The sequence below is a fragment of the Rhinolophus sinicus genome, linkage group LG07, assembly GCF_036562045.2.
Source record: "Rhinolophus sinicus isolate RSC01 linkage group LG07, ASM3656204v1, whole genome shotgun sequence".
NCBI lineage: Eukaryota > Metazoa > Chordata > Mammalia > Chiroptera > Rhinolophidae > Rhinolophus > Rhinolophus sinicus.
In genome coordinates, this window is record NC_133757.1 from 48884752 (window position 1) to 48909795 (window position 25044).

General features: G+C 49.9%; 1 protein-coding gene across 1 annotated transcript in view; it reads left to right on the forward strand.

Annotated features, from left to right (window-relative positions):
* LOC141572941 (cadherin-23) overlaps window positions 1-25044 on the forward strand; it is a 314361-nt gene that overhangs the window by 21684 nt on the left and 267633 nt on the right. Inside the window, exons 2-3 of the mRNA XM_074339566.1 lie at window positions 14734-14805; window positions 18366-18443. Of these exons, the coding sequence (XP_074195667.1) occupies window positions 14739-14805; window positions 18366-18443 (145 nt within the window). The 5' untranslated portion in view covers window positions 14734-14738. The remainder of the gene's footprint in view (window positions 1-14733; window positions 14806-18365; window positions 18444-25044) is intronic.

The window sequence follows — 25044 nt, forward strand, 5'->3', positions numbered from 1 at the left end:
AAGTTGGGAGGGTCTTAGGGAGAGCTCCTCAGGGAAAGGGACATTTGAGCCTCTTCCAGACAGGTGACCCTATATGGCCAGGTAGGAGGAAGGGCCTCTGGGGAGGGGGGTTGTGAGCTTCCAGGAAGCAGAGAAGAGGAGAGCTGTGAACGCCTGGAAAAGCAAGTGTCCCTGGCACTTTACAGAGGGGGGTCAGGACTTCCTGAAGGCCACCCAGAAAGTGAACATAGGGGGACAGGCTCAGGATATAGGGTCTTCGTTTCCATCTTGGCTCTGGGGCTGGAAGTCTGAAGATGGAGAAGGCAGCCTGCTGTGTGCGTGCACTCAGTTTCCTTGTCTGTACACCCCAGCATGACTCGCTCCCGGGAAGAGACTTCAGGTATAGTAAGATGGGGCCAGGTGAGGCCGACCACCTCCCTGGTTGGGTGGGAGGCAAGCTGAAGATGTCTGCACTACGGTTGAACTTGGCAGGTCAGCTTCAGTTTCTACAGTAGCTTTATTTATTTATAAATTTTTATTTTTAAAAACAGCTTTATTGAGATGTATTCACATATAATATCATTTACTCATTTAAAGTGTACAGGTCAATGGTTATGTACATTCAGCCATCCCTCAGTATCCTTGGGGGTTTGGTTCCAGGACCAGGCTACCAAAATCTTTAGATGCTCAAGTCCCTTATATAAAATGGCACAGTATTTGCATAGAACCTGTGCACAAGCTCCCATATACTTTAACTCATCTCTAGGTTATTTATAACGCAATGTAAATGCCGTGTAAATAGTTGTTATTCTGTATTGTTTAGGGAATAATGACAAGAAAAAAGTCTCCACATGTTCAGTTCAGATGCAGCCATCATAGACCTGGCTACATAGTACATTTTTGGAGCTGTTTCCTCTCACTGGTTAGAATGTGGATACGGAAACTGTGGATATGGGGGACCTACTGTATTCACAGAACAGTGCAACCATCGCCACAGTGCTTTTTGGAATATTTTCATCCCGTCGGAAAGAAACCCCATGCCTTCTGGTTATCACTCCCGTGTCCTATCACCCCCAGTCCTGAGCTACCTCTAAGCTACTTTCTGTCTCTGTAGGTTTGCCTATTTTGAACATTTCATAGAAATGAACTCGTATAATATTTGGTCTTGTATGACTGCCTTCTTCGACTTAGCATGATGTTTTTAAGGTGTATCCATGTTGTGGCATGTACGAGTACGTCATTCTGTTTTGTGCCTGAATTATATCCCATCTTATGGGTGTACAGTAGATCCTTGAATAATATTTTATTCCCTGTTGTTTCGTTCTAACGTTGATGAGATGCCATAGGAATTTAACTCTTATTTATATCAGTTAGCTTAAGGCAAAGTAGGTTTTGCTATATGTTTCACTTAGAGCCGCAGAGTCCATCGATGATTTTTAAGTGAGGACTTTTTGTACCACATTTTGTTTATCCATTTGTCCGTTGATGCACATTTAGGTTGTTTCCACCTTTTGTTTATTATGAATAATGCTCCTATGAATATTCACGTGCACGTTTCTGGGTGGACATATGTCTTCATTTCTCTTAGGTATAGACTTAGAAGTGGAATTGCTGGATTATATGGTAACTCTGTTTAATCGTTTGAGGAACAGCCAGACTAGTTTAAAGTGGCTGCAATATTTTACATTCCCGTCAGCAATATAGGAAGGAGGGTTGCATTTCTCCACATTCTCTCCAACACGGTTATTATCTGTCTTTTTGATTATAGCTATACGACTGAGTGTGAAGTGGTATCTCACTGTGGTTTTGATTTGCATTTCCCTGATGACTAATGATATTTGAACACTTTTTTCGTGTGCTTATTGGCCATTTGTACATCTACCTTGGAGAAATGTCTATTCAGATTTTTTGTCCATTTTTAAAATTGAGTTATTTGCCTTTTTACTATTGAGTTATACGAGTTCTTTATATATTCTCGATATAAGTCCATTATCAGGTGTATGATTTGCAAATATTTTCTCCCATTGTGTGCATCGTCGTTTTACTTTCTTGATAGAATCCTTTGAAGCACAAAGGTTTTACATTTCGATGAAGTCCAATTTATCTGTTTTTCCGTTTGATGCTTGTGCTGTCGGTGTCATATCCAAGAAAGCATTGCCAAATCCAAGGACATGAAGAGTCACACCTATTTTTCTTCTGAGAGTTTTATAGTTTTTGCGCTTGCATTTAGGTCTTTGATTCATTTTGAGTTAATTTTTGTATATGGAGTAAGGTAGGGCCCAGCTTCATTCTTTTGCACTTGGCTATCCTGTACCATTTGTTGAAATGACTGCTTTTTCCTTGTTGAATGGTTTTGGCACCCTGGTTGAAAATCAGTTGACTATAGATACATGGTTTGATTTCTGGACTCTCAATTTTATTCCATTGATCTCTGTGACTATATGTATGCCAGAACCATGCTGTCTTGATTGCTAGTTTGTTTTTAAGTGGGACATTTGCTACTTTATTTAAATACTATTAGTAACCCCATGCAGTTGGCTTAAAAAATACAGAAAAACAGGAAGGATCGAAGAAAATCATCTGTTATATCTCTATTCAAAGATATAATTAAGATACAAATGTGTTATTGTTTAATTTCTATACAGGTATGCACATATATAATTTGTTTTCTTCCAACCTGTAAACACACTGTGCGTAGTCTTTTAGCTTGCATTTTCTATCTATAATTTGTCGTGAATATTTTTCCTTGTCAGGAAAGGTTATCTGAAAAATATGACTTTCCATGGTTGCCTCATAGTCCGTTGTATGAATGCACCACAATTTACTCATGTAAACCTCTGTCATTGATTATTGAGTTGCCTGTTTTTACTGGTGTGAACAGTACTGCTGCGAACATCCTTAAAAACAAAATTTTCTGTCATAAGTTTGATGGTTTCCTTAGGGAAAATTCCTATCAGTGGAATTACTAAGTCAAAAAGGCTATACTTTTGATGTGCCAATGGCCTCCAGAAAGTTGTACCATTTATGCTAAAGGAGATTTTCACAAATAAATTACTACACGAATAGTCTGATTCAAAAGCAGGAGGATTGACTGTTTGACTTTTCAAGGTCTCCTTCTGTTGTCATGTTCTAGTTCTTGCATTAGAGGAGACATTGGGGTGGGGGGAAGCTTGAGAGATGTGCACAGAAGGTTGTCAAAGGGAGTCCACTCTTCCAGAACCTCTCCCTTTGGTCGGCACCTGGCTAGGGTCTGGGTCCACACCCCACCCCACTGTAACTTAAACTAATGGTGTGGGAAGGCAGACAACCAACCAAAAGATTACTGCGCACCTACAAAATGTGTTGAGCGTTACGGAAGGCAAGAACAGGGTGTATGGAGAACACGGGGCAGCCGGATGGCTCAATTGGTTAAAGCGTGAGCTCTGAACAATAGGGTTGTGGATTTGATTCCAACATGGGCCAGTGAACTGCACCCTCCACAACTAGATTGAAGACAACGAGCTGCTGCTGAGCTGCTGGAGGAGCGGCTGGATGGCTCAGTTGGTTAGACAGCGAGCAAGCTCTTAACAACAAGGTTGCTGGTTCAATTCCCTCTTGAGATGGTGGGCTGCGCCCCCTGCAACTAAAGATTGAAAATGGCAACCGGACTTGGAGCTGAGCTGCGCCCTCCACAACTAGATTGAAGGACGACTTGGAGCTGATGGGCCGTGGAGAAACACACTGTTCCCCAATATTCCCCAATTAAAATAAATAAATAAATAAATAAATAAATAAATAAATAAATAAATAAATAAGGACAAGCACCTGTAGTGATGGGTGATTAGGGAAGGCCTCCCTGAGGAGGGGATGATTAAGCTGAGATACGACAAAATAGAGGCAAGAGTATGGTGCCTGAAGGAACTAAATGTGTGGTGACGGGGCTGATTTTCAGTTGGTGGCCCCTGTCTGATTGGGCCGGCCCCTGCTGTTATCTGTGTGCCCTGCTCTACGTACATATGGCTTGTTAATTTTTTTTTTTTGAGTAGTTGTAACATGAGATGAGGGTGGCCTTTTATTATTTTAAATTATATATATATACACACACATACATATATATGTATGTATATATATATGTACATATATATATATACATATATATATATATGTATATATATATATATATAGCAAAATTTACGAAACATAAAATTTACCATTTTAATCATTTTTATTGCGGTAAAATAGACTTAACAAAATTTACCGTGTTAACCATTTTTAAGTGTACAGTTCAGTGGCATTGAGTACATTCACGTTGTTGTGTAACCATCATCACCATCCATCTCCAAAACTTTTTCATCTTCCCAAACTGAAACTCTATTTCCATTAAACACTAACTCCCATTGCCCCCTCCCTTAGCCCCCTCCCCCAGCTTCTGGCGACCACCATTTGAACACTCTAGGTACTTCATATAAATGGAACCATGCAGTATTTGGCTTGTTTCACTTCACATAATGTTTTTAAGGTTCATTCATGTTGCAGCATGTGTCAGAATTTTATTCTTTAAGGCTAAATAATATTCTATTTTAGGTGTAAACCATATTTTGTTCATCCATTTATCCATTGATGGACATTTGGGTTGTTTTCACCTTTTGGCTATTGTGAAAAATGCTGCTGTAAACATTGGTTTACAAATATCAGTTCAAGTCTCTGTTTTTAATTATTTTGTGTATATACCAGAATTGGAATTGCTGGATCATATGGCAATTAAGTATTTTTTGAGGAATCACCATACTGTTTTCCACAGTGGCTGTACCATTTTATATTCCCAACAACAATGCACAGGGTTCCAATTTTTCCACATCCTTGCCAACACTTGTATGTTTTCTGTTTTTGTTTTTTTTCATAATAGCCAACTTAATGAGTGTGAAGTGGTATCTCATTGTGATTTTTGATTTGCCATTCTCTAATAACTAATAATGTTGAGCATTGTTTGATGTGCTTATTGGCCATTTGTGTATCTTCTTTGGAGAAATGTCTATTCAAATACTCTGCCCATTTTTGAATCAGATATTGTGTGTGTGTGTGTGTGTGTGTGTGTGTGTGTGTGTGTGTGGTGTGGTTTTTTTTTGATGGTGAGTTTTAGGAATTCTTCATATGCTTTAGATATTAATACCTTATCAGATACATGATTTGCAAATATTTTCCGTGGGTTGCCTTTTTACTCTGTTGATAATATCCTTTGATGAACAAACGTTTTTCATTTTAATGAAGTACAATTTATCTTTTTTTTTTAAAAACTTTTATTTATTTATTTTTTAAGTGTGCTTTTCCAGGACCCATCAGCTCCAAGTCAAGTAGTTGTTTTAATCTAGTTGTGGAGAGCACAGCTCACAGTGGCCCATGTGGGGATCGAACCCACAACCTTGTTGTTAAGAGCACTGCACTCTAACCTACTGAGCTAACTGGCCACCCCTAGCTATCTTTTCTTATTGCCTATGTTTTTGGTGTTATATCCAAGAAATTGTCAAATCTAATGTCATGGTTTCCTTCTATGTTTTCTTATATGGTTATATATATATGTCATAGTGTTGGGATCACTTATTGGTTCAATAAAGCTGCAAAACAAACCACTGCAGTAACCATTTACTCTCACTCATGTGTCGGTGGGTCAACTGGAGTGTTAGCAATTGAGGCTAGGGGTGAAGGACCTGATTCTGGGCCATGTGTGGGTTCAGTCTGCTCACTCTGCCGAGGGCCTGCTCTTCTCAGATTGAAAGGCAGGAGCTCCAGAGGCAAGACCCTTGGCACAAGGGGTCATTCATCTGCTAGTGTGGGGGTTGGCCTAAGCATCCATCCATCAGAGCAAGTCACATGGCCAAGCCCACCGTAAAGGGTGGGACAGCATACTCTCCTCACCATGAGACCCCAGCATGGGTGTAGATGTGTGATCCTTTGCAGAGTGAAGTATTGGGAACAATCATTTGATCAACTACAATGATGGCCAAGGCGTGGACCTGAACTTGGCAGTTTTGAGGCTGGGAGGGCGTAATGTGCCTAAAATATGGTGATCAAAGGAATAAGGAGGAAAGTCCCACTTACTGCATGAAATATATTTGTTAGCTGGATTAATCAAAGTAATGATTCCATGGCAGTGAATTTACTGAAATGGGAAAGGAGAGGATGGGAACCTATTTGGAGAAGAAACTGGATTACTTTCAGATATGGTAAATGTTAGACATATCCAAGAGAAGATGTTACGTGAGCAAATGGCTATAAGGGATGAAGTAGACTTTACTTCCAAGGAACTGAGAGTCTTCTGGGAAAAGGAGGACATGTGCATGTTTAGTGAACCCACGCAGCTGGGATAGCCGCCTTCAGAAAATCTGGGGAGGTTGAGGGGAACTGGGACCCCATTTCCAACAGGGATCCAGGATGGCTTCATGGAGGAAATGGCATGGGAGCTGTGCCTTGAAGGCGGGGTTGGACATGCAAGATGGAGACAGGTGGTGCTCCAGATGTAGAGAACAGGCTGGCCAAAGCACAGAGGGAGACCCCAGTGAGGAGGACGGTGCAGATTTCAGCAGTGTTCCAGAGCTAGGCAAAGTTCCATTGGCTGTTTCCTGCTGGTGAGTTGGGGTGGGGGGGGAGAAAAGTGACCTTGATTAACTCCATTCTTCCTCCATGCCTTGATGGGGCTGAGAGAGAAGATCAGGAGCCTTAGCTGCCTTTTCTGGAACTCGAAAAAAGACTGGCCAGTGCTGGCAAAGGTGTAGGGAAACCAGCCCTTTCTTAACTGTTGGAGGGCGTGCTCCTTGCTGCACCCTCTTTGGAATTTGTCATCAGCTATAAAAATATGCACATTCCTTTCTTCTCAATATACGTGTGTGTAGACATAGGAACCAAGGATATCCATTGTGGCTCCATATGTCAAAACAAAAATTTAAAAACAACCTAAATGTCCAGCAGCAGAGGATTGGTGAAATTATGGTCCCCCCATATAGTAGAACAGTCTGCAGCTGCTGAAAAGAGTGAGGCCGTTCTGTATGTACTGAAACGGAACAATCTTCAGGATGTATTGTCATGTGAAAAAGCCAGGATTAGGATAGAATGAATACCACTTGATTTGATTTTTTTTAAAAGAGAGACTTGTATGCTACATCCTTACATGCACACACAGTACTTCGGGAATGATAGCTCAAGGGTTGCCTCTGTAACGGAGGAGTGGGGTTTGGGTAGGAGGGAGACTGACTTCTGCTGTGCACCCTCTGTACAGTGATTTACCACGTCTGAGTATTACTTCCAAAAAAAAAAAAAAACCAGAGTAAAATAAAATATCATCTCCTGCTGAATGATATTTTTAAAACATCGTAGGTTAAGGGGACGGACTCCGAGATACCAGGCCCCAAGTGGAGGCTGCTGCTGGACCGCCCTATCCGGGGGTCTCAGGTTGTGTCCCTCCCAGCCCTGCCTGGCTTACCTGCCCACCTCCAGGCCACTCAATGGGAGCTACAGGGAGGGATCCAGGGGAGGTCGTAAGAACAGAATGGCGGCAAGGTGGTCTTTTTCCTCCTTCCAGGTAGGGTCCCTTAGTGACCTTAGTGACCTTCCATCACAGCAACCTGCCCAGCCAGGGGCCTAGAGAGTGTGGACTTTGAAGCGTAGCCCTTGGTGGCTAACAGTGGCTTGTCCATTAGTAGCCCTAATAGTGTCGTCTGTAGGTGCCTCCTTGCATGCACAAACCTCTCTGTGTGTAGTGGTGGTGAATAATCCCCAAATTGTATTTGATTTCTGCAGTGTATTTTTGTATTTCTATTCAAAGTTGAGTGCATCTGATTTTATGGGAATTTGTAATAGTTCAAACTAAATCGTGGCACCTCGCTGTGAAAATCTCTCACTCCCGAGAAACTGAAATGCTTCTCAGATGTCCCCTCCTGCCCTTTCCCTCCCCGCTTGCTCTGTTCCTTCCTGTCCCCGTGCTTGCTGGGACCAGGGCTGTGTCTCTTGCCAGGCAGAGTGTACCCTCTGCCCTTGCACTTCCTGATGGGGCTGCAGGGAGAGGTGGGGGACAGTGACCAAGAGCGTCCAGCCCCAAAATGGGCTGGTTTCCCAGAAGAGGGGAGTGTACTTGGCTCTGGAAGCAGCAAGGAGCATGTTTTCTAGTCCCTGTCCAGGAAACCAGCCTGCAATGGGCCTCATCTTGGGTTTGGTCCAGAAGCATTTGGTCAAACTCCTCCAGATCAGGAGGAGCTTTGCAAGGAACTTGGCTTTCTCCAGCCTGGGGAAAGGAGTAGGGACAGGCAGGGGGGAGAAGGGGGCTCCAAGGTCGGGCTGGGGTACCTAGCTGGGCAGTGGGCATCTTGTAGGCACATCTTTTGCAGAGGCCACAGAGCCCAGTTTGTGTGGATGACCATTCAGGCGCACATTGTTCTTTTAAACGGTTAGTCCTCACCTGGGAAAGGAGGGTACTCAGTACAGGGCTGAGCTTCCAACCTGGGCTTTGTCTCCAAGACTGGGGTTCTATCCCATCTGCTGCTGTGAACCCCCAGGGGTAGGGCACGGGGGCGTCTTCCCGAGGATGGGCACAGTCAGACCTCCTCTTCCCAGTGTGGGAAGAGCGCAGGGCTGCAGAGCTGGGACCCACTGCCTGGGAGGGAGGGAGCTCCCAGTCCCTAGAAGGGTCTGAGTAGCAGTTAGCCAGGGGGGTGCAGTTAGCCAGAGGACCACTGAGGACCTTCCCAGTTCCTCCATATTCAGACCTGGGACTGTGGGCTTCAGGGCTCAGTGGAGTACAGGGAAGAACTTTCTAATCAGAGTGGTCTGTCTGTTCACAGGCTGCTGGCAATGTTTTGGTAGGGTGAACCAAGATTATAAAAACATTGGGTATTTATTACAGAAAGCTTGGAAAATGCCGAAAATATTTAGAAGAAGAAGACAAAATCAGCCGTGGCCTCACCACTCAGATGAAACTACTGTTTCACCTCACAGTCCCGTATGTGCACATACCCGCCCTTCACACGTGCATGTCCATATACGAGCCTCTGCTTGCTTCCTGTGGATGTCCCACAAGTGAACCAGGCCCCTGTGGGGTGTCTGGGCTGTTCCACTATCATAAATTACGCAGCAGGGCACATGTCGGTGGCTTAGTGTCCATGCACAGACATGAGGATTTCCGCAGCTAACGTCCTGGAAGGGGAGTGGATGGGCCCCAGAGGTGTACACATTTCCAGGCTTTTCATACCGTTTTCAAGTATTGATTGATTCTCAGCTGAGTTGCCTCCACTTCGGGGTGAGGGAGCCTTGGGAATCTTGTCCCTCTGGTGGCTTTGGGTACCCCGACATGCTGATGACTCCCACATTGACATTTCCAGCCCCACCTGAGGCCTGAACTGGAGGGTACTTGGTTGTCAGTAACCATGGCAAGGTCACCATGTCCCCAGCTGAGCTTCTGATCTTGCCCCTCAGTGAATTCCACCCAAAGCCGCCTCCCGTCCTGGTTAATGGCAACTCCATTCTTTTAGGTGCTTTCAGGGCCAAAATCCTCAGCTTGGTTCTTTCTAGCACAGCCACATCCTCTTCAATAGGAAACTCTCTTAGTTCTACCTTGAAATATGCCCAGAATCTGCCAGACCTCACACCCCTACCTGCGTCCCTGGCGACAGCCCCCCGTCATCTCTGGCTCACATCGCTGCAGTAGCCCCCGCACCTGTCTGCCTGCTTCTGCCCTTGCCCCCTACAGTTATTCAACACAGCAGCCAGAGAGCTCCTTTAAAACTTGTCTCATTCATGTCACCCTTGGCTGTGTGTCTGAAGACCATGGCTCCCAGTTTACTCGCATCAGTGGTTTACAGGTAGCCATCGTGGGCCCGCGGCCTCTCTGGCGTCATTTCCTGCAACCCTGCTGTGTACCCCGTTCCAACCTCCTCACTGTCCTCAAGCAAGCTAGCACGCTCTTGCCCCAGGGCCTTTGCACGGGCTGTTCCCTCTGCTCGGAAGGCGTTTCTCCCAGATATCCACGTGGCTCACTCTCCGGCTTCCTCCAGTATTTGTTCATATACCCCCTTCAGTGATGCTCGGATCACCTTTGCCCTGGGGCAGATATCTGAGCTCAACAAGTGTTAGGGCTAAGGCTGGGAGGTTGACCTTGGGCAGCCATCAGAATGGGGTTCAAATAAAGACTTGACTACTTACTAGCTGTGTGAGCTTGAGCAGATGATATAGCCTCTCTGAGCCTCAGCACGTAGGGCACACTGTACGTCACAGTGTGCTCAGTAAACAGGAACATTGTTAGTTTTTGAAATCTGTGCAGCTCCCATCTCACCTCCTCTGGAAGGCCCCGGATTTCTCTTCTGATGGCCCTGAGCAGTGACAGTCTGTATCACTTATTTGATGCCTAGCGCACATTGTCAGCCATTCTCATGACCCTGTATCCACGCTGTGCCTCACAGGGCTTGGCATGCAGACGGATAGTAGGAATTGGCAGCCTGAGGCCTTGGGGGCCTGGCTCTGTCTTCTTGGCAGTGGGTATGTTCAGGAGATTTCCAGAAGGCTTCTGGCAAGAATGGGCTCTAAGCTAGGCTCCTGAAAGATTTGGGGGCAGCTGGCTATGACTGCTCATATGTCTGGGGCAGGTGTCTGTCACTTGTCCAAGGCCCAGGCAGGAAGCCTAGCACAGGACGATGTGTCTGTGTTTTCTGGTCCCGTGGGGACAGCTGAGGGTCGGTGGGGGGAGCTCAGGCCCTATCCTGAGGGTGGCGCAGCCTCATGTGGTGACGGAGGCCATGCAGCTAGCTGGGCAGGAAGTCAGGCGGGCCAGGAAGCTGGGGGAAGAGCTGCTCTACAGGGCAGAGTGAGGCCAGGCTCTTCTGGGAGAGCCGTTGTCACTTGCTGCAGCCCCAGTGCCAAGGGAAGGCCCGTAGCCACAGGCAGCATCCATCACAATGACCTGGCTGGAGGGGGGCAGCCAGGGTCCTCTTGCCACTGTCATTAGTCTGTGCTCTCTCTGGGCCTCGCTTTCCTTCCCTTAGCCAAATGGGCCAGAGGAAGAATAAGATCTGGGATCTCAGGGGAAACCCAGCAGCAAGCTGTACCCACTCTGGCCGGGCAGTTTTGCTTCAGCCTCTGCAGCCTGTGCCACCTCACCCCGAGGTGGGGATGCAGAGTCTGCACGGACTGACGCTTGTTCCTGCTTCTGGGTGCGCTGGAGGTGGCCCCTGCAAAGTTAGGACTGTGGTTGGCTGCCCTGAACTGACAGATGGGGGAGCACCGAAGCAGTGTGATTGCTTATAAAGGGGAAAGGAGATGAACAGACATTTCAGGAGAGAGTTTGGGGGCCCATGTGCCCAGCGGTGTCAGAGCCTGAGCCAGCACTGTGGGAAAAGATGCGGTCTGCACGTGTGCGTGCTGTGGACCTACTCACTTCTTGGCAGACATTCATCCTGTGTGAATTGTGTTGTGATTGTGTGTTGTGCTACTTGAGGGAGGGGCTGTGCCTTCCCCATGTATACATTAGGAAATGGGGCAGTGGGGAAACGGTGTGATGGAAATAGTGTGGGACTCATTCTAAATCTAGAGTGATCTCTCCGAGCCTTAATTTCCTAATGTAAGATGGAGACAATAATATCTATAAGTCATAGAGAGATTTTGGAGGGTTGAATAAAAGTAACACCTGGGACAATCCCAGGCCCACGGGAATTTTCTAGTAAGTGTTTCCTCCCTGCCTCCCTTCTGCTGCAGACTTCCTGCGATGCCCAGCAGAATGGTACACACCACTCAGCTCTTTGTGGATGATGTTCTTAGCAGATGTTTAATTCTCCCAACATCTGGCTTGGAAAGGCAGAGGGCTGGAGGTTTTTTTTTTTTTAAAGACACTCACTCACCACGAGATGTCAGATTATCACTTAATTGCTCTTTGCCTTGGTTTCTCCACTTGTAAATCAGAGATAATGCTAGCAATGATGGCTAGCTGCTTTGCAGGGTATGGTAGGATAACGCAAGATAACAGATGGAAAGTGGTTTTCTCATTTAGAAAAAGGCATCACGCTCAACCTCACTCGTAGTTAGGGAAATGCTAATTAAACCATTTTTCATACATCTGATTGGCAGCCATTTAAAAGAGGGATCCCTTCCAAGTGGGCACACAGGCCCTCCTGTGCCCTGCTGGAGGGAGTGGGAACTGCCATAACCTTTCCAGAAGGTAACATGGCAATGCTGAATGGAAGTTTACATACACGCTCTGTGTTGTACTGAATTGACCCAGTAATCCCACTGATAGAGAACCAAGTTCAAGAGCCATCAAAGTCCCAACATAATTACAAGCAGGGAAATGTCACTGTGGCATTGCCTGTGGTGGCAGGAACCTGAAAACACCCAATAGCTCAACAGTAGGGGATGTTTGTCTCCAATACATGGCATCCATACTGTGAACTATTATTTAGCTCTTGAAAAGAAGGAGGTAGATATAGCAATGCTGACCTGGAGGCTTGTCCGTGAAAAATTATGACATGAGAAAAGCAAGTTGTTCTTGTGCAGAGAGGACGCCATTATTCTAAAGCTAGACAGCAGCCATACTGCTCTATACATACATGTAATGTGGACATGCTTGCCTGGGTGAGGGGAAAGGCCTGGCAGGAAGCATGCCAGGTCCAACCTGCTGCTCTGGCCCTCAGACCGGTCATGGTTGTTTCACAAACATGGAATTATTTGTCAACATTTAAAAAATGAATTCATATAAAAAGCCAAATTTCCAGCTTTTCATTGAGAAAAATCAGAAGCTCTGGCCACACTGGGCCCACATTCCCTCTTGCCTGAAACAGAGCAGCTGCCACTTTTGGACGGAGCATATGTCTTCATGGCTTCAGAATGGCCACTGCCCCCCCCCCCCCATTTACAGTCCCTGCCTGGCCCCTGTGGACACTGCAGTTAGCACCCTCTGATAGGCTGTTGACATTCAGAAACTCAAAGGGGCGGGGCAAGAACACAAAGAGATGATGAGAGCATTTACCTTTATCTAAATGGCTTAGAATCTTTTCTTCCTCACATGACTGTTTCCTACCTAGTAATTAGGACATTTTAAATTAACACTTTGTAAGCAGGCATTTTCCCGCCAAATCGCGTCGTAACGCGGGGCTTTTTTGACATTTTCTCGCCAAAATTAGACTTTCCGTAAAATATTCATATCTTTCGATCTATTTGATATTTTTCTATGAAACTTTCAGTGTTTTAGTTTAAAAAGAGGTCTCTATTTATGTACTTTGCAAAATTTTTGCTGGTTCCAACTAGAGGCAATATGACGAGTTTACTCGTTTCCCACAAACAATGTGTTAAGTACAATATGAGAAGGAAAACAAGAGGGCGGGGTGCCATGGGCCCTTATTGTGTGTGGTGTAGGTCAGGGGATCACCTGGTGGGGTCCCTGCATTATCCCCTCGAGGCACGGGGCTGAGAGGGAAAGACTGCTCCCAGTGTGGAAGGAGGGATCTGAGTTCCTGGCCTTTTCTGAATGCCTTGCCCCTAGACCTTGCAGAGATGTGGAAGAATCTCCAAAAAGTCCTTTCCTTCTGTTCCTCCACCTCCCCATGCTTTTCCTCATCACTGACTGTCGAGGGAGGTGGCCTGTCAACTTGTGTCCAGATGCTGAACCCCCATTCATTAGTTGGGGGGGTCTGAGCAAATTGTCCCATGGCTCTACCTGTGAACCAGGGAGGGTAGTCCCACCCAGGCAAGGCGCCCACTATGTGCTCACTGCAAAGTGCGGTGCAGGCACCTGGCTTGGCTCTGTGGGGGCATGGAGGTAAGTGGGCCTTCTCCCTGCACAAATACGGCTGACAGTTGAGTGGGAGGCAGGGAACCCCAGCTGAGGAGTGTGGGCCCGTCCTGGTGTCACTGCTGGTCTCCAGAGAGGCCTGCTCCTGAGTCACTGCAGGGGTAAGAAGGAGCCGTGGGCCTGCTGTAATGGGGCCGTGCAGGCCACTGCCATGGTGGGCGGGGGGGGGGGAGCAGCCCACCCTCCCTGCCACCCTTAGACATGGAATCTTGCCCTGCTGAGTCTCTAGTAGCTGTGCCCCAGATTTCTCTGGAGATTCGCTCTGAGCCCCCAAAGTTTCAGCTCTAGCTTTCCACTGACTTGCTGTGGGGCCCTGGGCAGGTTGCCTCCCCTTTCTGTGCCTTTTTGGAAACTGTGACTTGCTGCCTCCTTTCATAGCTAATAATGTTTTGGGATAATATGGTGGATATGAAAAATAGAAAAACCCATGTTTGTCTGGCACTTAGGTTGGGGCAGGGGTGGGTGGGTAGTGGGCTGCCAGGCCCACTCTTAGTCCCCTGTCTTCCTGCTCAACACCCATGTCCTAACCCTGTCTCCAGGCTAACCGTCTCTGTCACGCATGGGTGATACCATCCTGGCGGGTGGAGGCAGCAGCCCCTCCTGCCACCCAGGGAGCCCAGAGTATGTTGTGATACCATGCTTGTGCCTGCTTCTGAGCTTTGCCCATGGGCTGAGCAGTCAGCCCCCATGAGGGCAAAGAAGGCGTGTTGCCCACACCCCCAGCCCAGTCACCCTCAGGCCGCTGTGTTTCTAGGATTGGACGATGATAAAATCAATGACACAGACCCCCTCTTCTTTCCCATGTCCCCCACCCTCTTCCTCCCTCCATTTGAGTTAATTCCCTCTCCTCCCTTCTCCCTGGAGCTATAAGGGTAGGGAGGTGCTGAAGGGCTTGAAGAGCAGGCCCCCCACCAGTAGGAGGCTTCTTCTCACCTTCTTCTTCTTTGTGCCCCCAGGAACCATGAGGTACCACGTCACCACCAGCTGCCGTGTGGTCTGGCTTTTTGTGCTGATCTCCGGATGCTGGGGTAAGTTCAGTCCTTCCCTGCTACAGCCAACACAGGAGGCGAGGCTGGAGAGTGTGCGGGCAGGAGTTGGGAGGGGGTGGCTCTGGGACTCTGGAGACTCCACCTTGCTGTGTGAGGGTACACCCTTCGCTCTCTGAACTTCAGTTGCTTCCGCAGCACTCCCAGGGCTGAAAAATACCCATTCCCAGGGCCTGGGCCATGGCAGGGAGTGTGAGGAGCCTTGAGAAATACTTGAGCTTTGAGGGAAGGAGGCATCTGTGACCATGAACTGTCCTTTTTCCAGGATGCAGGACTGGTCACAGTTCTAGTCAGTTTTGCAGTTGTCTTTGGAGCACCTATTGTGTGTCTCCTGCGCCTGCCTCCGGGGGTGTGGAAGAAATGACTCGTTCTCCAGGAGTAAAGAGTGTAGATACAGCCAGGATTTATTCTGATGCAGGGCAAAGAGGAGTAATAAAGGATGCACGCGGCTCTGGAGAAGCCCGTCAAGAGGAAAGATTAATCGGGCCTGCGGGGACAGGAGACACCCAGCGAGAAGGGAGACTTTTAATCTGGGCTTTGAAGACTGACAGGGGGTTCTAAAGAAGGGGAGCAGGAAGAAGGGACTCCTGCAGGAGGGACGGCCTGAGCAAAGATGTGGCTGCAGGGAGCCTTTCCTCGCTGAGGGCGGACCAGCCCTCCTTGGCCTGGCCCTTGCAACAGCCATGTCTGTGCCAGCTCTGGTGACAGGAGGCAGGAAAACGCCTGCGTCTTTGTCTCTCCTGGACAGCAGGAGCAAAGCAGCTCTGGTCTGAGCTGAAGGAAGGCCAGGACAGTAGGCTCAGCTGGCACAGGGTCCCCTGGGGCCAGGGTGTCCTCGGGGAAGAGCCATGGGCACGGTGTGCCTGGTGACACAGGCAAACACATTCCTGAGGGGGGCCCCCTCCTCCTCCCACTCCAGGGAACTGGGGAGCCTCTGGAGGAAGCCACAGACTAGTGCTTGTTGGAGGGAAGCTGGTGTCCTGCTGCCTGGGAGTCCCCTGAAGGTCCCCTTGCCTGGCCCCCACGTTTGGAGGCATCTCTTTTGGAACGCCCTGGCTAGAAGGAGCTCACTCCCATCCAGGCAGCCCAGGGTTACGACACGGTCACAGCGACTCTCAGGGCCAGAGCCAGAAGCCGTGTCAGACCCTCTCTCAACTATTGGCCCACTTTACAGAGGAGAAACTGATGCCTGGGGAAGCAGCTGGCCCAAGGTCATTCAAAGCAGGGCCCATCTGGGCCTCCCTCCAGGTCTCTGATCTTTCACAGGGGCTTTTGTCAAGATGAACCCCGCACCCCATTCAGGGAGGCCTTAGTGGGGAGCACCTGAGACCAACTCTGACCCTCTGGGTTTGCTGGACAGTGTCAGGACACTTTCGTCAGCCTCCTTAGGGACTCTGTGACCTTGGACACTTGTGCCCTTCGCCTCCACTACCACCAGCTGAAAAGAAATACATATGTAAAAATAAAACAGGTGCTCAGTCGTCACCTGCTTTCCTCAGTAATGGTGGCAGTGTCCCCTGGAGCTCTCCAGATGCATCCAAAGTGGGCACGAGGGAGCAGCACACAGCCAGGACTCCAGGGTTCCTGCCCCCACTTCTTCAAGGGGTCCCCTTGGGCAAGTTTTGTAGCTTCTCTGTGCTTCAAATTCCTTCTCTCTAAAATAGGGAGCATAATAGGACTTCTCTCATTGTCAAAACGATCAGATGAGTTAATATACATCTCAAGCATTTAGAATAATGCCTGGCACATATTAGGTGCTAAGTAAGTGTTAGCTCTTTGATTACCTGCTGTATCTTTCTCTAAAGGGAGCAAGATGGGGCACAGAAAACAGAGTTAAGTAAGTTGCCTGAGGCCACCTAGCAGTTCTGTGGCATATCCAGTCCGCCTGTGGGCTAGCCTGCTTTACATGTGTATGTAAGGGTCCCCCTCTTTCTCATTGCCAGGCACAGATCCTCTTCCTGGTCCCCATCTGAGACGGCCAGTGTTGTTCCTTTGCCATGATGGAGAGGTGGCTGACCTTAGGGGCTAAAGGGCACCATCTTTCCACCGTGCCCTGTTGACACCAGCCACTGACCCCTAGCTTTTGCCTTGTTGCCCAAGGCCACACCATGTTGCCTCCTACCCCTGGCAATCAGAGGTGGTCAGGCTCAGGGACAAATGTCCCCTAGATGTCGACACTCATTGTTCGCCTGTCATCTCATTGCCTACACTTCCTCCCCTTCTCCCCACTGGCCTCAATACCCTCCCTGGCGTTTCTCATTCTTCATCTGTATGCTTGTTGGGAAGGCAGATGTGAAAGCCTGAGCAGGCCTGCCTCGCCTCGTCCTTGTCAGTCTGGCCACCGAGCATCCCGCTGGGTCACGGAGGCTGCGTCCAGGCACTGGTCTGAGGGGCCCCTAACGTGGGGCGGCCCGGCTTCCCCGCCTGCCATCAGCATGTACATCCACTTACATTCCCCTTCACTAGAGGCTTCAAAGTTCCCGAGACAGAGGTTTTGTCTCTGGAGGACACAGCCTTCATGCCGTAAATGTGGTTTTTAAAAGAACAAGTACCCTGTCAGCACACCCCTCTCCCTAACCCCTCCATTCGGCCCCCTCCCCATCCCACACTGGTGGCCCAAGGCCGTCCACCGGGCCTCCGAGGTGGCGAACCTGTTCCAAGAATGTGGGTCCTGCTTGTATGTGGCAGAGGATGCATGTTCCCGATGCCCTGCCCAGCAGCCCGTGCGGGGCTCTCAGCAGCTGATTATCGGCAGGTCCTGTAAAAGAAAATTTAAAAACTAACAGTGCTGCTGCAGGGGATTCTTTCCTTGCTGATTTTCCTCCCGTACCATTGCAAGCCCGCTGCTGAATTCTCTGGCCTCCCCGAGCCTTCTCCGCTCAGCCCAAAGCCCCCAGCAGGAAAAAAAGGCATTCCCCTCTGGCTGAGCACGGGGCGTAGTTATCAATACCAATATTAATCATAGCTACTATGTATGAAATGCTTGCTGTGTATCTGGGCATGGTGCTGAGTTCTCTCTGTGTGTAATCTCATGTAAGCCTTAGGGCAGCCACGATACAAGTGCTACTATTATTGCTCTTTTACACATGTGTAAACTGAGGCACAGGAAAGCACAGGGCGGTGGTTCCAAACAAAGGGGGTGGCCCTTGACCACCAGCCTTCTGAGGCTGCGGTGTGTGTGAGGGGCTGTGAGTTCCTGCTGTGTAGAGGGTGGAGGCGTGCACATGGGTGGATATAGTTTACACCCACTTTTCGTACAGAGTCTTTGAAATCCTGTGTGTATTTTACACATTAGCACGTCTTGGTGTGGACCAGGGCTCAGTGGCTGCATGTGGCTGGTGGCCTTGCTGACCATATGACCTGACAGTGGTCTGCCTGCCCACTGGCATCATTCCCCATTTGCCTTGAGGAAGGTGGCCGTGGCCCTGGACACAGGTTCAGTGCCCACTGCAACCCCAACTCTGTCCCCTTGCAGAATGCATGATGCCCGCTTGTGCCAGCGTAAGGGCACTTGCCTGACGCTCTTGTGTTCTGACTTCCAGGCCAGGTGAACCGACTGCCCTATTTTATCAACCACTTCTTTGACACGTACCTGCTGATCAGTGAGGACACGCCTGTGGGTGAGTTGGCACAAGGGCTGGGAGGCAGGCATGCTGGGTGGCACGGGGTGGGCTCCTTTGCCTCAAGTGAAGGGGATCTTAGAGACTGAGACCATCTTCCACCCATTATTGGAACCTCTTCTATGGCATCCCTGATGGGTGTTCTTATGGTCTCTGCTTGGTTGCCTCCAAGGATGGGGCACTCAGTACTTCCCATGGTGGCTCGAGCAGAAGGGGAGTTGTAAGTGTCAAAGAGTTATCGCATTGAGCCCAAGTTGCTGGGCATTCACATCTACACGACTTTTGTTTTACAAAATGGTTTGTTCCGCTTCCTTGAGAAAATTTGAAGATGGAAGCTGTTGTAGCAATTGTGTTGTAACCTTTTGTAATTTTCTGCGATTACGGAGATTTCTGCATTGAGTGTGCCTGTTTTTGTCACTAGAAAACAAGGAACTGTTTAGGAGGTGGGCATGAGCGTCCTGGTATTCACCTGTCAACCCCCCCCCCTCACTTGTCACCTCATCACCAGGTCTGTCCTCATGAGTCCCCTCCGCAGGGGGCCTGGCCCTTATACCTGTAGCTGGAGATCTGCATGCATAGACCTATGGCCTTAGCTCAGCTCGAGAGACCCAGAAGCCTCTCAGAAAATGGGGGTTGAATTGAAGGAACCGTCTTGCAGCTGGGCCCCTGGGAAGGCACCAGTTCCTGTGAGCATGCCTGCAAACAGCAAGCAGTGCCTGGAAAGGTCCTGCCCACGTCCACCAACAACCTCCCCCCCACCCCGTCCTCTCATTCTTATGTCATGTTAGGGAAAGTGCTTGTAATCTGGGGCTTCGTACACTCGGGTCTGCCTGCTGCTGTGTGGGTACGAGGGCGGCCTGGGTGCCAGACGTGGCCTGCATCCGGTCAGCACGCCCCAGCTTTCTGGAGCATCACCTGTGTTTAGAAATGAAGCAGGATTAGACAGAGAAAGCATTTTGTGCTCAAATATACTTTAATTACACAAATTAAAAAAAAAGAAATGAAGCAGAGTGGCTTGGAGAGGGGAGAGGTATTAAGATATCTAACAGGTAATTTAAAACAGTCTTTTATGTAAAAGCAGATGCAGGTGAGTGGTAGAATAGATGAAGAATTCTTCAAAGTAAACCTCTGCTTGAAGAGGGGAGCCTTAGGCAGGCCCCAGACTGTCCTGCTCTTTGTGGGGTGGGGTGTGCGCAGCCCCTGAAGAGGTCTTGCCTTCCAGCCTTCCTGGCGGAAGCCTTTTTTGCAGGTAGGTGCTGGGCACAGCAGGTGTGTTTCTGACTGCTGGGGGGATTGTCCCCATGGCCTAGTAGTGTTTTATTTCCAGGGACTGCGTTGGGGTGGCTCTGGGGCCACACCTTTGGTGACTAGCAGCCCCCAGAGATCAGCATTGTGAGGGTGGATTTGGGTATCGGGGTTACGGGATCTGGGTGTTTGAATGGCCATCTGGGAAAGAGGTAGCCTGCCTCACTGGAACATTCTTTCAGAGAATAGCTCACCTTCTGGGGTGGGGGGGTGGAGAGGGTACCTGCAAGCTTCTTGGGGGACCCTGCTGAACTGTTTCCTCCCCTTTGCGTTGGACTGGGGGATGTTTGTGGGCTCCTGGATTCATCTGTGGCTGCCCCCCATACTCAGAGCTGGCATGGGCCTGGCCCAGAGCCATCAGGGTAGGCACCCAGCAGATGTGTATGGGTAACCGAATGAATGCTAGCAACGCTGGTCACCATCAGGGGCTCTCCCTTCCTCAGTTCACTCATCAGTTCAGCAGACAGATGGGGTGCCAGCTCTGAGCCCGGCCTGGGCGCTGTGGACTCAGAGGAATTGAACAGAGGAGTAAAGTCAGTGTTGTGGATCACAGGCACTGAGGTGGATGTCTGGTGAAGCCCGGTGGGGCATTGAAGGAGGAGGGGTCCTCCCTTGGGGGGCAGGGCAGAGGCCGGGAGCATCAGAAGAGGTGTTGGGGGAGGGTGGCCCTTGAGCAGAGTCCTGAGAGGCCCTGCCCATCCCGTCACATACTGTTTCCTGTGGATGGTGATCATGTGTCTGTTTTACCTTCATCTTCCTGGAGATTCTTTAGGGAATGTAGTTGGGAGAGGTGGGCCATTGAGGCAGAGGTATGGCTAGCCCCTAACTGACCAGAGCTGCCGGCCGGGGAGGTGGAGGCCCCTCTCAGGTGAGTGGTGCCGGCTCCGTCACCCCATCTGGGACATGCAGTCCTCTGCTCAGAGGCCTGTGGTGCAGGGAAGGGGGTGGGGGTGGGGTGGGGTAGATGTTGCTTGGCTAGTGCTACTAGTGACAAGCCCTGGGCTGGAAGCCCCCCAAGTGGACTCTCCAGCAGGCCCGGCTCTAGTGACCTTTGGCTGTGGCTCTTGATTGTCTTTTGCAAATGCCAGCATTAGCTGGCCTCTAGAACAACTTCAAGGACTCAGCCGTGTTAAGGCTGAACTTTGCAGTCACAGGTGGGGCATCCGCCTGTGCAGTGGGGATGAATCCCTGACTCCGGGGCACTGTAGGAGTGAGGGAGGGCTCAGTGAGCTGGAAGATAGCGCTGCTCACCTCCCTGGGAAGGTACTGGGTCCCGACCTGGCCCAGCACCCTCCTGGCCTCCTGCCTTTGTTTTGCATCAGGAAGAGGGCAGCGCAGCTCTGGCCTGAAAGTCATGAGCCCAGTTTGTGTTCCTCGCTGTGTGACCTTGGGCACAGCACTGCCCCTCTCTGGGCCTCTACCTCCCCACCTCACCAATGAGAGGACATTGAAAAGATAGGCCCAGTGGGCTTTGGCTTGGGGAGCCTTGCTGGCCCCAGATTTCTCGGGGCCCTCAGATGAGATAGTCCTGCAGACCTCCACTGAGTGCTGTCATCTACACAGATGGCCCTTGGTCATTTAGAGGGTGGATGTGGACTCATGTGGATGTGGGAGGGTGCAGACCTCTGACAAGCAGTGATCAGGGTGAGGGTGAGGGTGGAGACAGCTTTTCCAAGGGTCTAGCCCTTTGCCTGCCATGTGGAATGGGGTGGCCCAGAGACTTGACTTTGTGTCTAGGCTCTCACTACCCTGTGCTCTCTGAATCTCAGTGATCCAATCTGCAAAATGGGTGTGGGGTAGCCCCCTCTCTGGATTGTTGGGATATTTACATACGATACCATTTACTCCAAAGCCTCCATACCTGGAAGTTTTGTTGTGACTGAAAGGAGAGGCTGTGTGTGGAGCAGGGATGGCTGCATGGGCTGTCCTGCCAGCCACAGGCTTGCAGCGGGGCAGGCAAGTGCGAGGATGAACTGGGTGCAGAGGGATGGTCAGTACCAATGGCTAGACGTATAGCCCAAGCCGGTCAGAAAGTGTCAGCTCTCCGGTGGAGGCCATCAGTGCTGTGGGCAGACTCAGCGTCCATTTCTGGGGCTGATTATCTCCTTCTGCTTGGACACCCAATTATGGGACGTCATCATCTTCCAAGGCAGCTCATTTCTGGGCTGTGGGATAATTCTAGGGATGAAAACTTCTTCCTAATATTAATAGGAAATCGGTCTCCCTGGCACTCCTCCTGCCCACTGACCACTGGAGCCTTACAGGATAATAATAGAACATACGCTATGATGTACAGTATATGTGTGTTGTATGTATTATTATAACAGTGTTGATTCAGTCCTCAAGGCAATGTCCTAAGTGTTTTAATTATTTCCTTTCTAAGATTTCCTTTTAAGAAGAGGAGGTAGAATTTGGTTACAGGCTCTATCGGGATGTAGGTTCATGAATGTACTCTCTTAGGTTAAAGAACGGGACGTTCCTCCACCCCAAACCCTCTGAGCTTTTCCATTTTTTATGCTTTTGCCTCAATTCATGACAGCGGGCCAGTGGCCTCGTGCCCAGGAGCGGAGTTGGCGGGCACAGCACTGCCACCTGAAACCCTTTTACAGAGGCTGCATGTTCCGTTACTATCTCCTCATCTATCTCAGGTTCCAGTTTCCTCTGCATGATGTTCTTTTTGGAGACCACCTCCCACCTGGAGGACACAGCAGCAAAATGAAGTCATTAAGTAGCTGCGCCCCAGCCCCACCCCCAGTCTGTGCGCAGAGGGCCGCTTGTCTCTGAGTATCTTGCTCCAGACATGCACCATCAGTGCTTGGCGGCATCGCCTAGCAGGGGTGGGGCAGAGCAAGGGCAGATCAAGGGCTCAATGTCTGGTCTGGCTGGTTGGCATTGCCCACACCTTGGCCCTGGCTAACAGCAGTGAATGCTCACGTGGCACCTTTAGGGTGAAGGACATGTGCTGCAAGGGTGCAATTTCCAGGTCACCTCCTGAATTCACTCCGGACACCCCACCAGTATTGCTCCTGTCAAGATCACCAAGGACCCCTGAGTGGCTATAGTCAGTGGTGCGTTCTCATACCTGTGGCCTTTTAGCAGTTGATCTTTTTCTCCTGCAGGATATCACCTCTGTGGCATTTCCTTCTCAGTCTCCTTGGCTGGTTCCTCCACATCTCCTGGACCTCTTGCCATTGAAGGGCCCCGCCCAGCCCCTGTGTCTCTTCTGCATATTCTCACGCCCATGTGACCTCCTCTAGTCTCAGGGCTTTGGATACTATTGATACACTGACAACTCTGAGATGTCGACCTTCCACCCAGCCCTCCTCGCAGAGGAGATTCCGGACTCGTGTATCCACGTCGCTACTCAACATTTCTACCTGGATGTCTAAGGCGCTCTCAACCTCAGTGTGTCTAAAGCTGAACACCTGATCTTCCCCCCGAAACACCTGCCGCGCCCCCCATTCTCAGTTAGTTGCAACTCCATCCTTCCAGTTGGTCAGGTCAGAGGTTTGGGGTCATCCCTGACTCTTCCCTTTCTCTCTCACCTCACATGCAGTTCAGCTGGATATCCTGTTGAATCTATCTTCAGAATATTTGCAGAATCTTCTCACTTCCTGCCCCTTCCACTCCTGCCCCCAGGGCCCAAGCTTGGGTTATCTCAGCAGCTTCCCGAGGTCTCAGTTGCCTCCCTGCAGCAGCCTCTTCCCACCCTCGCATCTGAGGGATTGTTCCTTTTCAGCCTGGGGCAGAGCCTAACATGAGGTCTGCTCAAGTCTTCCCACCCCCCTTGGAACAAAAGCCAGCATTCTTCCATGGCATGAAAGCTGCAGTCCAGGTCCTGCTACTTCTCCCACCTCGTCCCCTCCTCTCCCCGAGTGGACTCCACTCCAGCCACACTGGTCTTGCAGTTTCTTGAGCATGAATGCCGGGTTCTGACGTCCCAGCCTTTGCAGGTGCTGTCCCTGCTGCCTGGAATGAGACGAGCCTGTGCTGGTCAGTCAGGTCAGGTCCGGTGCCGCCCCTGCCCCACCCCCGTTGCTCTAGGCAGAGTTCGGGTTCTGCTTCCTTTGCTCTCTTCCCTCGCTATTAGTCCTAGTTGGGGTGCCATTAACTCAGTTGTTTGTCTGTCTCCCCTGTTGCTCTGTGAAGGCTTCCAGGGGGCCAAGGCCCGCCCTCTCTGTGTCCCCAGGGCCCACCCCTGTGCCCGGCTGGCATCTGGGACGTGGAGTGCCTTGGGAAGGAATGAAACCTGGAGCCTGTGAGCACGTGGGGAAATCTTCAAGGCAGGGACGGGGGGCTGGCACCACGCCTGCTCACCATCCCTCCTGGAGTCTCAGGCCAGACACTCCCCTCCCAAGGGTGTGTCAGGACTCGGTGTTGGTGACAACAAGGATGGCTGCCCAGGGAGTGGGCCCAGGAGAGCTTGTCCCCCAAATGGCACAGATGCTGTACGTGCCTGCACTTGTGAATGGCGGAGCCAGCTCTGTGCCATCCACTGCCTGCCAGGGTTGTGTGTGGATTATGTGCTGAGCCCTGGCTGGCTCCCAGGGAGGGACACAGAAGCGGCAGCGTGAAGTCTGGTTTGGAGGTACCATGCTGACCGGAGAGCTCTGAGAGGGACGGAGGGCGTCTGGCTCGTCTACCTCAGCTGCCACCGATTCTCACACTTCAGGTCCTGAAGGGACATCACGTCCCAGACGGGGTGGTGTCCCTCAGGCCTGGCCACCAAGATCACTTCTCCTATCCCAATTCTAACCCCCCACCCCAGCCAAAAACCTCCATGTGCCTAAAGGAAGCAGTGAGAACTCTTTTCACAGCCTGTCACCTACCACTCCCCACAGACACCCTGCTTTCCAGCCAGTGACTCACGCAGCACCCCAACACCTCGTGCTGTCTCACCACTGCACCCCCCCTGTGCTGTTCCCTTGGCTCGCGTGCCCTTGCCCCTTCCCTGCCTGGTCAGTTCCTACTCATTGTTCAGGCTGCAGCTTAGACATCAGCTGCTCTGGGAGACCCCACAGCCTCCCCTGCACCCACTCTCTGTGTGCTTTGTGTTCGCCGCTAGGACAGCTCTTAGCGAGTTCTGTTTTGCTATTTGTGTGTAACTCCCCATTGGCTGTTCATTTTCTACTTATTACTTTTATTAATATTGACATTACAATTAATTTTAATTTTCACATTTATATGTAATATAGGATTGCGAGTGATCATATTAACGAGCGTTTATTGATCGCCAGCCTCCTGCTGGGGCCTCAGTTAAGCATTTTACATGCATGGCCTCCTACAGGTCTCACGG